Genomic DNA, 11897 nt, shown 5'->3' with positions numbered 1-11897 from the left:
CGTGATATTCTTACTGGACTAGTGCACCTCACTCTTTCATTAACCATTTTAGATCAAGAGAACCAAGATTCAGAGCCCGATCCACAAGAAGGTTGCGAGTAGAATGCCCAGTTGTTTATTTTTCACTTATTTCTTTAATTTTTCGTTATTTCTTTTAAAATAGTCATTCTCGTAGCCCTACTGGATAATCTGAATTATTGTGTAAGGAATGTAAACCTTAACTATTTATTTCACTTTCGCATTCAATTCATAATTTATTTCTTTTCAAGTTCACGGGCCGTTACAGTTGGTATCAGAGCCGCGTTCCTCGAAACTATTCCTTACACAAAAATCTTATGAAACACCAAAAATAATAAATTACCACTCAACTATTTCTTGTGAAATGCAAGTACAGATAGATGAGAAGAGGAAGACCCCACTAAACCGAACAACCCGGGAGGGTTCGCTTCGAGAGGATGTTGACCGACTATTTGGAATGCTGGAGAGTCTCATCGCTGCCCAGCAGGCCTAGAAGAAAATGAGGGAGCTACCTGACCCTCATCCACTGCCATAGTTTAAGCCACTCCTGCAATGGGAGAATCTTGAGCACCCCAGTACAACCCTACTCCTCCACAGTACCATCCAACACTACCACAGTATGGTCCGGTGCCCCAACCACATCACCTGACACCACCACAGTATAGCCCGGTGCCCCAACCGCATCACCCAGCACCACCATAATATAATCAGGTACCTCTACCGTATCATCCAGTACCACCACAGGGCCATCCAATCCCTCCCCAGCAACATCTGGCCCCTCTTCCATAGGACTCAGTTTTACCCATGATGGACCTGATAGAGATTAACACAGGAGACTCTGATGTATTTCTAAGAATGAATTGTTTAGCGACGTATCACGCCACCGTGGATTGTTGCCATGAGAAAAATTGCATTTAAGCCTCCTAATGAAGAGTCATTTACAAGCTAATAAAGGTTTTGAATATTATTACCTCATAGAAATTTCTTTATCACACAGCGATTTAACTTAGTTGTTTTCTCTAACTAGGCAAACCTAAGAAAGAAAATTTATTTTAAAGAGATCCTAGTAGTCTAAGACTTTCCAAAAGTGTTTCCTGATGAACCTCTCAGACCACCAGTGGATATGAAAGTTAAGTTCACCATAGACCTTCAGTATGGCACGCAACCGATCTTAGTTTTCCCTTACCGAAGGAGTCATGTAGAAATAGAAGAGTTGAGGAAATAGATCAAGAAATTACAGGACAATGGGTTTATTCGACACTGTGTTTCTCCGTGGAGTGCTGGAGTCCCATTCGCAAGGAATGAGAGATGGGACGTTAAGGTTATGTATTGACTATAAAAGACTGAACAAGGTCGCGATCTAGAACAAGTACCCCCTCTAAGATCCAAGACCTTTTTGATCAATTGCAGGGTGCCCAAGTCTTCTCTAAAATATATCTGCGTTTAAGTTACCATCTGGTAAAGATCAAGGCAGAAGACATTCCCAAAACAGCTTTTTGAACCAGGTACGGTCACTATGAGTTCCTGGTCATGCCATTTGGACTAACCAATGCACCAACCATTTTCATGGATTTGATGAACAGGATTTTCAGGCAATTCTTGGATCAGTTCATCATTTTATTCATCGATGATATCCTGGTCTATTCAAAAGTAGAGAGAAACACGCTCATCATCTGACTCAAGTTTTGTAGGTTCTCAAAAAAAAGAAATTGTATGCAAAGTTGAGTAAGCGTGTGTCTTAACTCGAGCAGACTACCTTTCTATTGCACACCATATCAATGGATAGAGTGTCAGTAAACCCCAAAAAAGTTGAGACAGTGCTCGGCTAGGAAAAATTGACGTCGGCCAAGGAGATCCATAGCTTTTTAGGGATGGCAAGTTATTATTGCAGGTTTGTAGAAGGGTTTTCTAGCCTAGCAACTCCTCTGACTCGGCTCACAAAGAAGAATGTCAAGTTTGAGTGGAACGAGAACTGTGAAAAGAGTTTTTTGGAACTAAAGAAACGATTGACTACTGCACCTATGTTGGCCTTGCCGAGTGGGTTGGGTGGTCCAGACAGTTAAAAAGTCATGAGAAAAACTACCCCACCCATGACTTAGAACTTGCTATGATTATCCACGCCTTGAATACTTGGCGCCATTAGTTGTATAGGGAGACCTTTCAGATCTATACCGACCATAAGACTTTGAAACACATATTCACTTAAAATGATCTCAACATGCGTCAGAGAATATGGATGGAACTCCTCAAGGACTATGATTGCAATATCTTATATCACTCGGGTAAGGGCAACGTGTAGCCGATGCACTCAGCAGAAAACATGTAGGTATATTAGCTCACTTGATAGTTTCAAAATATAGGGTAATAGGGGCCACAACAGGTACGACTTTAAGACCTGAAGAGAGTCACCTGTTTGGCTCACCTGACTGTTCAACATGAGTTGATCAAGAGAATAAAGGAAGCTCAGTCCGCCGATTCTACCCTAGTAGCCCTCAAGAAAGATGCAGAACGGGGAGTTAATTCAAAATTTCGAGTCTCTGCTGATGGGTTGCTTAGATTTCAGGATAGGGTGTGTGTTACAAGCGACAATGAGTTGAAAAGAGACACATGACAGAGGCCTATAACTCAAAGTTTGTCATTCATCCCGAAAGTACTAAGATGTATCAAAGTATGCGACCCTGATTTTGGTAGAACGGGATGAAAAGAGATGTGGCCGACTTTGTTTCCAAGTGTTCAGTATGTCAGCAAGTCAAGGCAGAGCATCAACGCCCAGGTGGGCTACTTCAGTCATTACCAATTCCATAGTGGAAGTGGAAACATATCACAATAGATTTCGTAACAGGATTGCCTAGGGCACGCTCGGAACATTATGCCATTGGGTAATTGTTGACCGGCTCACCAAGTTTTCCCACTTCTTAACCATCAGGATGACCGACCCCTTGCACAAGCTAGCAAAAATGTATATCTGGGAGATAGTCAGGTTACATGGAGTGCTAGTAACAGTAGTGTCCGACAGGGATCCCAGGTTCACTTCTTAGTTCTGGTCTAGTTTTCAGCAAGCCATGGGAATGAAATTGTCCCTTAGTACTGCATTCACCCTCATACTAATGGACAATCAGTAAGGACGATCCGCACACTGGAGGATATACTCCGAGCTTGTGTTTTTGATTTTCGAGGCCATTGGAATGATCATTTACTCCTAATAGAGTTCGCCTACAATAACAGCTATCAAGCAAGTATTAGCATGACTCCGTACGAGGCATTGTATGGCCGTCCATGCAGATTGTCGATCTGTTGGGAAGAAGTAGGTGATAGAAAATTATTCGTCCCAGATCTTGTAGAAGAGACTACAGCCAAAATAGTTAAGATTAAGAAGAACATTCAGACGGCTCAGAGCAGGCAGAAGAGTTATGTAAATATCCAGAGGATGGATTTGGAATTTAAAAAAGATGATTGGGTGTTCCTTAATGTCACTACTTTCAAGGGAATCAGTAGATTTGGCAAGAGGGAGAAACTAAATCCCTAGTTTATTGGGTTATTTGAAATCTTAAACATAATTGGCACTGCTGCCTACAGACTGGCACTATCTCTAGAACTATCCAGGATCTATAATGAGTTGCATGTGTCCATGCTATGCAAGTAAAACCCGGACCTCTCTCACGTCCTGACCCACGAGCCCCTTTTGCTCCAGGAGGATCTGTCCTACAAGGAGATACCAGTTGGTATTGTGGACCGAAAGAGCAGAGTACTCCACAACCGAAAAATTTCCTTCGTTAAGGTCCTATGGTAGAACCACACACCGAGAGAGGCCACATGGGAGCTAGAATCAGACTTCAGAGCTTAATATCCCCAACTATTTTATTGAGTGAGAGAGAGACAAATTTGAGGGACTAAATTTCTTTTAAGGGGAGAGAGTTGTAATACCCTTAATTAATTTTAATATAATTAAAATTAATGCATAAATATAATTTTTTTAATTTTTTAATTTTTTAATTAATGTAAAAATGAAGAAAAATAGGTGAAGAATAAAATTGAAAATAATTTTTAGAAAAAAGGGTGAAAATTTAGGTTCTGGGAGTATTTTTTAAAGAAAAATCAAAAACTGGGGGGTCAAAATATAATATAAGAAAATTATGCCACGTAGGACACCCAATTAGTAGTCCCAACGAATCAAAGCGTGCCACATGGCAATGCACACTGACGCGGTGCCATGCGGGAGGCCACGTTGGCGATTCGTGTGCCCACGATCAAACGGTCCGGATCCGTTCTCCCTTTAAACATGATCAGACGACCCAGATCAAATCGCGATGAACGGTCCAAGTCCACTTTCTATTTAAATGCGATCAGATGGCCCAAATCAAATCGCGATGAACGGTCTAAATTCACTTCCTATTTAAACACAATCAGATGGTCTAGATCAAATACGATAGACGATTCAGATTAAAAGGAAATGGATATAAATAACCATTTTCACACCAAACCCTAACCCAAGCTGCTAGAACCACCCGCCGGAGAAGAAGAGCCATTCACCGGGAAGGGAGTCGTCCACCGTCTGCCATCACGCAGGAGCCACTTTCGACTGCCAAAAGAGGTAAAAATTTTCCCATTTGCTTGAAATTCAATTTTGAACACCCCTATGGCCAAATTGGAGTAAAAGAACTGACAGATGAGTTGGACACCGTGAGCAAAGCCCGCCGCCGTCGCCGCAGGAAAAAGCAAAAATCGCCTCCGTTGAGGCCATTCCCAATTCCTGTTTCGCATAATTTTTCCACCACTGTAATCACCATTCCTTTCTCTACAGGTTGACCAAAGCAAAACACCCAACTACGAAGGTGAGCCGACGGAGCCGCTGCACCAGAACACTCTGCCGCTAATAAGCTTCGATTTTTCGACTTTTTTTGGTCAACCGAGGCACCTTAACATGTTTTACCGTAGGGATGTGTACAAAACCGGCCAAAATTGGCCAAAAATAATAGAAAATAGCCAACCTGAGGCAAACTGCCACCACAGGCGATGGTGCCTTCACTGAAGTACAGCGAAGCTGCCGTGCCAGAATTTTGGGATTGGCCAAAAAGGTTTCTAACACTAATTTTTGGCTTTTTGGGGTATTTTTAGGCACTTGGAGTGTGTTTTAATCCCTGAAAAAAAATTTAAGGAACCTAGGGACCGCCAATAGGCACAGCCAAAATTTTAGCATTCGAACACCAATTCGAATAAGAATCCATCACCCTATTCCTTGTTATAGAATTGAAGTTTAATTATAAATAATGTGGTCTTTTGTACAAATTAGAAAATATTCATAATTAATTACATGTTACTAATTGAGCCAGAACCAGTTATTTATTTGTTATATTTAACTGATTGATTGATTTTATAGTTTGAATGCATAATAATACACTGAAATTTGTATAATAACTCAATTGTATTTCCTTGATGCATGTATTCTATGTTTTACATGATTTACAGTTAAAATTGAAAAATTGGAAATTAAAGATAAATGAGAGATTGTTTGATTAAGCGAAAGGATGAATGGTAGTCTTACTAGATATCCTGAGAGATGGTGGATGGACTGGGTACATAAAGAACCCTACTGTAAACGTTGCCTCATACTGGACAGGGTATTGAGGGATAGTATTTTTGGTGCTCATACCGGACGGGGTATAGAGACAGCTCGTTATTTAAAAATGTTGAAAGATGGTTCATGCGTAGTGGGGACATCCCTATGGACCCTTATGGATACCAGTAGACTGATAAAAGAGAAAGTTATTGTTGCCGACTGATTACATATGAGATTTATGATATTGTTTATGTTATTGACTCCATATGTTGATTTTAGAAATCTTGTGTAACGACTCCAAAAATATCCAAAGAAAATAAGTTATAAATTAAGTGCAGAAGCGTAATAAATGTTCAAGGTTTACATTCCATAAACAATAACTTAAAGAACCAAACAGCCCTACGAAGTTCAGTCTTTAAAAAATATATAAGAAATAAGAAAATAAACAAAAAATAAAGATGCGGTTCGGGCTCTGGAACTTGGTTCTCTTGATTTAAAATGGTTAAATAAAGAATGAGCTACACTAGTCCAGTAAGTACATCACACTATATCACCGACACAGAAATAAAGGTTGGTAGAAAATCAAAAACCACTAATAGAGCACTAAATTTATCAATTTTATTTATCAATCATAAAACCATTTACCATCCACTAATAGACCATGGCCAACTTGGCTAATTTTGAAATTCCGACATGGCGACGGCGCCGCTGCTCGTGGCGGCAGTCCACCTCGAGTTGGCTATTTTTGGCCAAATTCAGCCGACTTTGCATCAATTCCTGCAAAAAAGCACGTTAAGGGGCCTCGGTTGGCCGAAAAAATACAAAAAATCGAAACTTACCGGCGGCAGGATGCTCCGGTGCAGTGGCTCCTCCAGCTCACACTGCGGTTGAGTGTTTTGCTCCAGTTAACCTATAGAGAAGGATGGGGTGATCATAATGGTGAAAAAATTACACAGAACGAGAATCAGGAAGGGCCTCATCGGAGGCATTTTGTGAAATTTTCTGCGGCAGCGTCGCTGGCTTCGTCTGCGTTTTTCGGCCATGAGTGTGTTTAGAATTGAATTTTGAGAAAAATGAGAAATTTTTACCTTTTTTGGCGGTCGAAAATGGCTCCCGGCAGTGGGTGGCGGCAGTATTCTTCCCGGTGGTCGAGTCTTCTTCTCCGGCGAGGGGGTCTGGTGGCTAGAATTAGGGTTTGGTGTGGATGGGGGTTATTCATATCCATCCGCTTTTGATCTGGGTCATCCATCGTGTTTGATTTGGACCGTCCAATCGCGATTAAATATGGAGTAAATATGGACTGTTCATCGCGATCCAATCTGAACCGTCCATCGCGATCTAATCTGGACCGTCCAATCACATTCAAATATGACCATCCGATCACTTTGGGGAGGGAACGCATCTGGGCCGTCCATGCACGTGGGAACGGATCTGGGTCGTTCGATCGCAGGCACGCTGATCATCCGTGTGGCCTCTCTTGTCATCCGCTGCCACGCAGTGCGTCATGATTAATCGAGCCTACTGACTAGGCATCTGATGTGGTAAAATTTTCTTAAATTATATTTTGACCTCTGATTTCTAATTTTTCTTTCAAAAATATCACCAGAACCCAAATTGTCACTCATTTTCCCTGAAATTATTTTCAATTTCATCCTCCATCAAAATTAGTTCATTTTCACTCCAAAATAAAATTAAAAAAATTAAAAAATTGCATTTAGATAAATTTAATTTACATTAAATTTAAACTTGAGCATTACATCTTGCTACGGTAAGTATGCAGTAAATGCTTTTATTTATGATAAATGGATTTACTTGAATTAAGAGCTTCATTAGTTGTTTTCATAATTTTTACCAATATTTATTTCTGTGTCGGTGAGTAGCTTGATATTCTTACCGTGTTAGTGTAGTTCACTCTTTCATTAACTATTTCAGATTAAGAGGACCAAGATCTAGAGCTTGATCCACAATATGGTTGTAAGTAGGATGCTCAGTTGTTTATTTTCTATTTATTTCTTTGATTTTTTGTTATTTCTTTTAAAATGGTCATTCTCGTGGTCATATTGGGTAATCTGAATTATTGTATAATTCATAATTTATTTTCTTTTAAGTTCATAGACCGTTTACAGAGTTATTAGTATAAAAGATAATATAATGTTATTAAGTTGAATTATTCAATTCTTAGGACCTTCATATGTATAAATTTATTTTTAAAATTAAATAATATTGAATGAGGTTTGATTTTGATTATACTTTCTTCTTTAATTTTCGTTAACTTGATAAAATAAAATATTATTTTTATGCTATGATTGGTTTAATTTCTATTTTACTTTTACTAAATTTCTGCAAGATCACGTGGTACATTTAAAATATTAATTTAAACTGATTCTTGATAATAAAAATAATATTTTATTTAATAAATAAATATGAATGTTTTTGAAAAACTATTTAATTTAGTTATATAATATTTTAAAAATGGAAGAAAAAAGCATCATATCGTCACATCATATTCCAAAAAGCAAAAAAACAAAAGCCAATAAAGAATTCATATCATATGCATCATCGTTATCGACATGGTTATCATTTCGAAAAAAAAAATTAAAATATTAACTTATGATCATTATTTTTATATTAACTAACATAAAAATTTGATTTACAAATAATGCCCTAATATTTATATTTTCTTTTTTAAAAAAAATATACTCTTTTAATTGTATTTAATTAAAAATTTTATATAATTACCTAATTGAAGTAATTAATTTTAATGGTATATCATGTCAATTAAAATAAAATTAATATTTAACATTTTTTCTACAAAAGAAAAAAAAATGAATCACCATAAAAAAATTAATTTTCAATCATACGTGTCTAAACAATATCACAACAATTTAAGATTAAGTGGAGAAAGAGATCATCGGGAGCATGAGTCAATTTTATATAATTTTTAGTGGATTTATTTTTTATAAACGTGGAAGATATGAATGTTCTAATCAAAATAATAAAGTATTATGAGTTAAACTTCTTAAAATGTGAAGTAAATCAATCTCTATTATATTGAGTGAGAAATTGCTTGACATGTAAAGAATCAACCCCGATAATAAATTTTTTGATACCTTTACGTCATGCAAATTTGAGCCTCTCAAAGACTTTCAAAACTTTAGCCATCACCGGCTTAAAAATGTCCAAACTGTACATAAACTCCGCTAATCCGGTTACCAAGACTATCTATAATGAGCTCATTTGCGATAGCATGAGCAAGATCATCGCGAGCAGAGCCATCAATTTTCTACTTTGATCATTGTTAACTTAGCAAATTATCAAGTTAAACATGTTTTCATGGCAAAAACCTCTAGTTTTTCACTTATTCATTAATTACTAAACTAAATATTTTTCTTCTTGAAATGTTAATAACTATAAAGTGAAATCTTAAATATTATTTATCAAAGTACTAAAAATTAAAAACAATTTATTGTATTTTAATTTAAAATTAATTTAAAAATCAGTAAAATTAATGAAATTAAAATATTATTTTAAATATATTTTATATAATTTATGCAATAAATAAATAAAATTATGATATATGATTTATATACTAATGTTTTTATATCATTATTCAATACTAAAATAAAGAAAAAAGAAGTAAGCAAACTATACATGATTGCACCACACATATGGCGTTACATTCCAGACAGCAAGAAGACAAAAGCCATCGAAGAAGTCTGAAAAATAAATATTAAATGTTGGATTCTTTAATTAAAAAAAGAATAAATACATATTTAAATTATATTAAAAAATACAAACTATATAATATAATTGATATCTTGGATTCCAAAATTACTTGAACAAATATTATGCTTTGGAATCTAACATGTGCCAATAAACATTCATAGTATTTCTATAATTATATTTGTCAAGACTTAATTTAAATTTTTTTTGTCCTTGTTCAAATGCCAAATATTTTAACTTCATACAATATTGATCAAAACGAGAAAATTTGTTTAACATATTTACACATCATCATGACATTGGTGTAATTTTTATTTTTTTATCTGTCAAATTTGATATTGTATATCTAATCATCGCCGTTAGTGCCACCAAAATTGTTATTTTTATAAAAGTATAAATTTAAAAATTAAAGAATATATGTCGTCATTATATATTTGGAGTGTTTAATATTTGGATAAGTGTATAATTAGAGTGTTGTTTAATTGTAAATAATGAATTAATCTTTTGGAGATCTATGAATATTTAAAAATTGTTAATAGTTATTTATACATTTAATAAAAAATTAGAAAAACTAATATGGTAGGTTTAAATCTACCTCTATATATAGGGAGAGCTAATCTATATGAATTTGCCACATATAGAAAAGAACAAAAGATGAGTTCCACTTATGGCGAGAATATAGAAAGAAATGAGTTACTAAAGGCTCAAGCTAATGTGTGGAATCACGTCTTCAATTTCATACATTCTGCTTGTCTTAAGTGTGCAGTTGAATTAGGCATACCAGATATTATTCACAACCATGTTATACCCATCACAGATCAACAACTTATTGCTGCTCTACCAATCAACCCTTCAAAAGCAGATGGTATCCACCGGTTAATGCGCATATTGATTAACTCTGGTTTCTTCAAGAAGGAAAAAATAAGTCCAAACGAGTTGGAAGAAGGATATGTACTTACCACTTCTTCCCAGTTGCTCCTCAAGAGCAATCCCTTTAGTATTGTACCATTTTTGTTTGCGATGCTTGATCCAGTCTTAATGAACCCATGGCCCCATCTTAGCGCTTGGTTCCAAAATGATGATCCAACTCCATTTTTTACAGCACATGGGATCACATTATGGGACTACACTACCCGTGAACCTAGATTTAACTATTTGTTTAATGAAGCTATGGCATGTGATTCTCATTTAGTTACAACAACTATAATAAATAATTATAAAAATGTATTCGATGGGTTAAAGAAATTGGTTGATGTTGGAGGTGGCACTGGAAATTTTGTTAAAGATTTGGCTCATCAGTTTCCAAACTTAGAGTTCACTGTTTTTGATCTTCCACATGTAGTTGATGGCTTCCAATCCACCCACAACTTGAAATATGTTGGAGGAGACATGTTTGAAGCAATTCCTCCTACCGATGGAATCATATTAAAAGTAAGTGATAACATCTTATTTATATAAAAATACAATTATTTTTTCATTTAATGTGGATAATTAACTTATATATATGTATCTATATATATTTATTACAATAACTAGAAATGTTTATTGACGCATGCAGTGGATATTACACGATTGGAATGATGAAGACTGTAAAAAGATACTTAAACGTTGTAAAGAGTCAATTACGAAAAGTGATGAAGGAGGTGGTAAGGTGATAATAATAGATATTGTCATGGATAAGCAAAAAGAAGATACAGAGTTCATCCAAACACAACTCTTGTTTGACATGGTAATGATGGCTGACGTAACTGGAAAGGAGAGAACTGAAAAAGAATGGGCTAAACTCTTTTTTGTTGTTGGATTCAGTCACTATAAGATTATTCCCATACTAGGTACAAGATCAATCATCGAGCTCTATCTTTAATATCTACTACTTACAATATGTATTTATATCAATATAATACATATTGGCATCTTTTCAATTGGTATGATTCTGTTACTCACTATAAAAGTCTAAGTTTAAATTCATATTATGTAATTTATTTGTTCTTATTAAAATTTTATTAAGATTTTATTATGCAGTTGCCTCCTAATTTTACCATATATAAACTTTCAATCAACATGTATATATATACATGCATGTATATTTTCATTGTTGGTTGAAAAGAAAGTCAAGCATGAAAGCTAATGGGATTATTTGTGCAATAGTTTTTATTTTTAATTTTGTTAAATATTTTACATCCAATAATTTTGAGTAAGAAAAGCATATATTTATATACATACATATATATATATATATATAATATGTATATATAGACTTCAAATCATGCTCATCCACTCAATAAATTTAGAATGCTAATTAATCTTTATTCGAATTAATATAAATCGAGCACAATCTAATATAAGTTAATGACCAATCCCAATCTAATATTTAATTGATATTAGTAACCAATATATATAAATCTAACTCTTTGATAACGTGATTGAGTATCAATCTAATATTTAATTGATACAATGAAATTGTTTATATACATATTTCTAGTTAAACTAGGCTTATGAGATTCTTCTAAGATTGTTGAAATTACACATGTATATTATAACACGTTTACATTTTTTAAAGGTGAAACTCCATTAAAATAATATATCATTAAAAGTAAAT

General features: G+C 35.0%; 1 protein-coding gene across 2 annotated transcripts; it reads left to right on the top strand.

Moving 5' to 3' along the window:
* Positions 1-9915: 9915 nt before the first annotated feature.
* Positions 9916-11315, top strand: LOC148268587 (trans-resveratrol di-O-methyltransferase-like). Of its 2 annotated transcripts, XM_088216704.1 has the most exons (3): positions 9916-10163; positions 10641-10729; positions 10857-11315. In XM_088216704.1, the coding sequence occupies exons 1-3, from the start codon at positions 9953-9955 to the stop codon at positions 11160-11162; spliced, it is 606 nt and encodes a 201-aa protein (XP_088072830.1). In that variant the 5' UTR covers positions 9916-9952; the 3' UTR covers positions 11163-11315. The 2 variants fall into 2 exon arrangements, with proteins under 2 accessions (XP_088072830.1, XP_088072829.1); XM_088216703.1 differs by having other exon boundaries at positions 9916-10729.
* The last annotated feature ends 582 nt before the right edge of the window (positions 11316-11897 follow it).

This window comes from Carica papaya, chromosome 3 (assembly GCF_054855325.1).
Source record: "Carica papaya isolate Zhongbai chromosome 3, ASM5485532v1, whole genome shotgun sequence".
In the NCBI taxonomy this organism is placed as follows: domain Eukaryota; kingdom Viridiplantae; phylum Streptophyta; class Magnoliopsida; order Brassicales; family Caricaceae; genus Carica; species Carica papaya.
This window is presented reverse-complemented; position numbering and strand designations above follow the sequence as displayed.

What these genes read in the sequence shown, in the direction of transcription:
- LOC148268587 (XM_088216703.1), top strand. Translation starts at nt 9,953, where the DNA reads ATGAGTTCCACTTATGGCGAGAATATAGAAAGAAATGAGTTACTAAAG. An exon ending in CCGATGGAATCATATTAAAA is followed by an intron (nt 10,730 to 10,856) that starts GTAAGTGATAAC and finishes TGACGCATGCAG; the next exon opens with TGGATATTACACGATTGGAA.